At 37.0% G+C, this 5,063-nt stretch overlaps 1 protein-coding gene across 1 annotated transcript in view; it reads right to left on the minus strand.

The window, feature by feature from the left end:
• LOC107660841 (UV excision repair protein RAD23 homolog B-like) overlaps positions 1 to 5,063 on the minus strand; it is a 29,604-nt gene that overhangs the window by 2,274 nt on the left and 22,267 nt on the right. The window contains exons 8-9 of the mRNA XM_016450263.1: positions 1,917 to 2,044; positions 861 to 1,013 (exon numbers count right to left, since the gene is read on the minus strand). Of these exons, the coding sequence (XP_016305749.1) occupies positions 861 to 1,013; positions 1,917 to 2,044 (281 nt within the window). The remainder of the gene's footprint in view (positions 1 to 860; positions 1,014 to 1,916; positions 2,045 to 5,063) is intronic.

Here is a 5,063-nt window from a genome sequence, read left to right on the forward strand (position 1 = left end):
TGTGTTCACTGTGAAACAGCCACAGTAGACTTTATATGCATTTATGGTGTAATTACTACATTTTCGTGCCAATGCATGTTCATATTTACCGCAAACAATGTGCTGTTACTTTAATTCAGTGCTTGCAGCGCAGCACAAATAGATCTCTGCACCGCTGCATACGCACCGCTCCTGAACACACTGCCGGGTGCAGTGTGAATGCTTTAATCCATTAACATGAGCCCAGAAAAAATACACACTGCAAATGGAGTAATGTGAACCTGGCATTATGTGTGTGCGCTGCGAGTGTGCATGAGCGCTCAGTCTCCAGCTGAATGGTTTAAACACTGGCAAGAATTAAAAAGAAATGCAATTTATAAACTTTAGTGACGATGCAACACTGCACTAATAGCGCTTATACACAGACGCGATGTGATTTGAAGCCATTTGCGTATTTTGAGAGAAAGAGAGAGCTCGTGCTGTTTATGAAATTATGCCTCACAGAAAGTTTTCAAATTAATTTATAAGTTATTTAATGAATAAATATGAAGTGTACCTCACATTCAGCATTATAATTATTTAACTCGCGCCGGACAGAGACTGAGATGAACCTCTCACGGCAGACGCGTCGGCTTGAGATCGGCTTTTATAGAGACCGCCGATCAAACATCCCAAAGCGATTATCGGCCGATAGCGATCGGTAGCCGATCAATCGGAGCACCCCTACTGTTCTGCAGTTATACATGTGCCACTATATGACATACAGTATTTAATTTTATTTGTGCACGTCTTAAAGTCTTATATTTGATACCGCGAGTTGGCAAATAATATAGCGGCACCTGTAATAACTTCTTAAACTGAAAATGTGTTAAGCGTTTTACCCTCTCAATAGCTTCTTTCTCCTGAGGTGTGACCTGGATGTAGTTCATGTGCCCGCCTCCTGCCTCGGACACACCCCCACTGCCTCCTTGCCCCGCCTCCTGCACCGGCTCATTAAGCATCTGGATGAACTGCTCCTGATGGCTGCTGATTTGCTGTGAAACAGGAAACAAAGATTAGTTTCTGATCTGCTAAGAGACAGGAAGGATGTTAACAGAAATCACTGCATCACACTGGAAAAAGAAGTCAAGAGCACCGCATTGATTGACTTCAAAAATCAGCATCTATTGTAATATAGCAGCATGCTATTTCACACACTCTAGAACAGCAGTTGTCTTGTGGGTTGCAGGTCTGTTCTGGTATTAAATGCATAAAAGCAGCAAACCATTTAATCTTGTACACATAGAACAGGAACATGAATGACAACACCAGATTTATTTATGCCTGCTCTGACCCACCTCAATCTGTGTAAAGACCCCTAAATGCCACTTTAGAGGGGCTTCTGTGCCACCTTCGCAGTGTAAATTTGGCATAAGTATCATTCAATATAGGGCTGGGCGATACGGCCAAAAAAATGAACACTTTTTTTCATATCAGTCGATATTGATAATCATCACGATGAATGTCAAATCTTTATTTCTTTCAAGTTTAAAGCCAGATTTTTGCTCCAAAGTGAAAGCTGTTCCTTAATTTTCCTTAAAATAAATATCTTAATAGAAAAATGTATTTCTTAGTTTCTGCATGTTCTAATGAGTGATATTGTTTCAAATCAAGAAACAGGTTTGTGTTGCCTGATAATATTAATAATACTTAATAATATGACTTTTGTCTCTTAGAAATGCACATTTGATAGTATCGCAATAGCTATTATCAGACCACCACACTGAATATGAAGAATATCAAACACTTCAGGAGTCTGCTGTCCACGGCAGTCCTTAAGATACCAGCACAATAACACACTCAGCAAAATATAATCCAATCGATACAATCCCAGAAAATATTGAGATATAATTTTTTTGTCAATATCGCACACCCCTATCACCAATGTAAAAAGGTACCTGCAGGAGCTGTGGGTTCTCTCTGCCGATCTGCTGTAGTAGAGCTGGTAAGAGAGATGGGTTCTGCTGGATGATCTGTCTCATCTGCAGGAACTGCGGCTGGTTCCTCAGGAACTCCAGAGGATTCGCTGCACACACAGGACCAGTGTTGGGGAAACTTACTTTTAAAAGTAATGCATTACACAATTAGGGCTGGTCGATATAGCTAAAAAAATGTATCAACGATATAATGTTTCATATCGTTCGGTATTGATAATTATTGACATTTTTTATAAGCAACAGAAAAAAAGTTTAAATGTAACCACTGTATTTATAATTAATACAATTTATTGAGACAAACAACAAATATTTGTTGTTTTAACAATCAAACACAATAAAAAAAAATATCTCATTTCTAATGTTTTATATGCATGTCTTTATTGTATAGGTCTAATTGTCTCCCGAGGCCACAGCAGGGCGCAATGAGCAAAATTGTCAACGCAAGGAAGTAACTCTATAAAAACGTGCATTACGTCTACATTAACTCATATAAATCAAATATAATTTCGTAAATTGCATAAACAATTATGAACAAAACAGCATCATGTATTTATGCATTGCTTAATACAAAGAGCCGAAGCGCCATTCACACAGACTGCATTTAAAAACATACAAGACGCAGTGAAAAGGAATAAACCTCCACAAATTCGTGACGTGTTTTCTACAAGTTTTAACCGTTTTAACTTTGCATGGCTTTCTATACATCTCTTGTGTGAGACACGAGTGCAGCAGTCGTATTTGTCCGTCTAGAAAATGTGCTGAATATGCGTTCTGTGTGAATGGCTTGGTTTCGGTTTTAACCTAACCCAAGATCTTCTCCGCATTGAGCTTCTATATTGCTCTAATATTTTGAATGAATAATGCAGCAGCGGCGAGTCTCGTGGGCTAGACTAACAAAACATTAAAATGCAACAACGTCATCATCATCACAGCATCTCACGCGCCACTGATGACGCTCCGTGACGCACACGTAACATTTAAATGCAAATGTTTATTTTACATTCGACTAATATTCATTCTTTATTCACAATCTCCTCATCACAGGCAGGCACAGCACTCATTACAGTATGTGTTTGTGTGTGCTGTCTGCGTCACTCATACTACGTGCCTATATCCAGCGCTATATCGAACATTTTTCTATCGATATCGAAGAAGGTGTACCGTCGATAAATATCGATACTGTTTTATCGCCCAGGCCTAATTACAATATTGCGTTACTTCCTAAAAAAGTAACTAATCACGTTACTTAGTTACTTTTTATTGAAAGTAATGCGTTACGTTACTTTTGCGTTAGTTTTTAAATCTGGGCAGGGCTTGCTTGTTTGCTTTTAATATAAAAAGTTCTACTTTTGGCAAATATAAAAGCCCTTTCACACCAAAAGCCTCAGGCTGAAGGAAATGTAAATCACGTCTGTACAGTATACACAGAAGAAGAAAGTTCAACACTCTTCTGCAATAAAAAAGAAGAAGAAATGTTAGTTTATCATGTGTAATTTTTGCTTAGTACGGTTGAATTGGATCATCGAAGGTCAGCAGCAAATTGGTTAATAAAATGGGATTGAATACATAAAGGATATTTGTATTATTTAACATTTAATTATTGCAGCTTTGTGACATATTCTGAGTTGCTTTTAACTGTTTTTATTAATTTTGAAGAAAACTAAATCTGTTTTGTTTTGTGAGTGAGTGAGATGAATTAAAGCATGTTCACATTTATTCTAGAACTAAAGTAACATCTTACTCCCGATTTCTCTCAACATGGGGACAGGAGAGCTTTCAATCAATAAATGGGAAACAAAGTAACTGGAGTTACTTATTTGAAAAAGTAACTCAGATATTTTCTTGTAAATTAAAAAGTAATGAGTTACTTTACTAGTTACTTGAAAAAAGTAATCTGATTACGTAACTCGCTTTACCAGTTACCAAAACTGCACAGGACAGAGTCAGAGAAATGGGCTTTCGCATGGTAAAGCCGATGGTCGGCTAGCAAATGAGTCCGTCCCCAAGAATTAAAGCGAAAGTGATGAAAACTAGTAAGTAAATGAAGGCGGCACAGACAGAAGGCGGTTCTAATGTTACGTGATCTTTCCCAAGCATTCCAATAAAGGCTGTGCGATGTTTCCGATTTTATCCATTAATTCGAGTTTTATTTTTTAGAAATCGAGGAATCGCGATTTTAATCGTGACACAAATTAGACACTTTTACAAAATGCCGGTGATAACAGAATGCACTTTTGTTTTGTGTTGTGCTGAGTAGTAGTAGTATATTTTTTATTTAATGCCATGTCAGCATCTTAGGCTATTTTCATTGCAAAAACAATTCAAGTATAACAAATACAATAAAAACCAGCAAGCAAACAAACACAAGTTATATTACACAAGATTTTTTACATTAACGTGTGATCAAAATTCTAAAACTTTTCTGGCAAAATTATACTAAATAACTCAAGTGAGTTCATTTCATAAAAGAGTTTTCTACATACATTAAAAGCGGGACAGTCCAATAAAACATGCATTGAGTAGGGTCTTCCGCTTTTGTGTTGATAAAGATGCGACGCGGGCAGTGGAATAGTAAAAACATGCAAGAAGATGAGAGTGAGCTTCTTTTAACTTGAGCGGCGTGTTTATGAAAGCTGTTTCATGCATGAGACGCTGCAAGAGATGCTAGCGCAGCAGTCAAACGCGTCCATGTTTACACAGAAAAAACTATGGAAAAGCAGCGCAAGCGAATAAAAAACCTGTAACTACTACTGTATGTCTGATATTTCATGTTTGCATCATTGTGACAGGCTGACAGCTGCTATTCATTACAGAACATTTATAGTAATTAATAGTCTACTGGTGTTATACCTTCAGTCATTCTGAATTTGAATTACCTTGACTTTGAATTTTTTTAAAGCATTTTCCTTGTATTATTTCGGTACGTTTGTACAAGATACACAAGATAAGACAAGTTTGTACAATTAGTTGCAGTTCATGCATCTTTTCTGCAAAAATATTTAACAAGATTGTTATTTACATTATGTTGACAACTTCATGTGGTGCACTGGGAATAGAATTTTCTTAACAAAGAAACAATGTTAACCAAGAAAATGTTACTTGAACCAT

The sequence above is a fragment of the Sinocyclocheilus anshuiensis genome, unplaced genomic scaffold (genome assembly GCF_001515605.1).
Source record: "Sinocyclocheilus anshuiensis isolate Anshui unplaced genomic scaffold, SAMN03320099.WGS_v1.1 scaffold1875, whole genome shotgun sequence".
NCBI classification, from domain to species: domain Eukaryota; kingdom Metazoa; phylum Chordata; class Actinopteri; order Cypriniformes; family Cyprinidae; genus Sinocyclocheilus; species Sinocyclocheilus anshuiensis.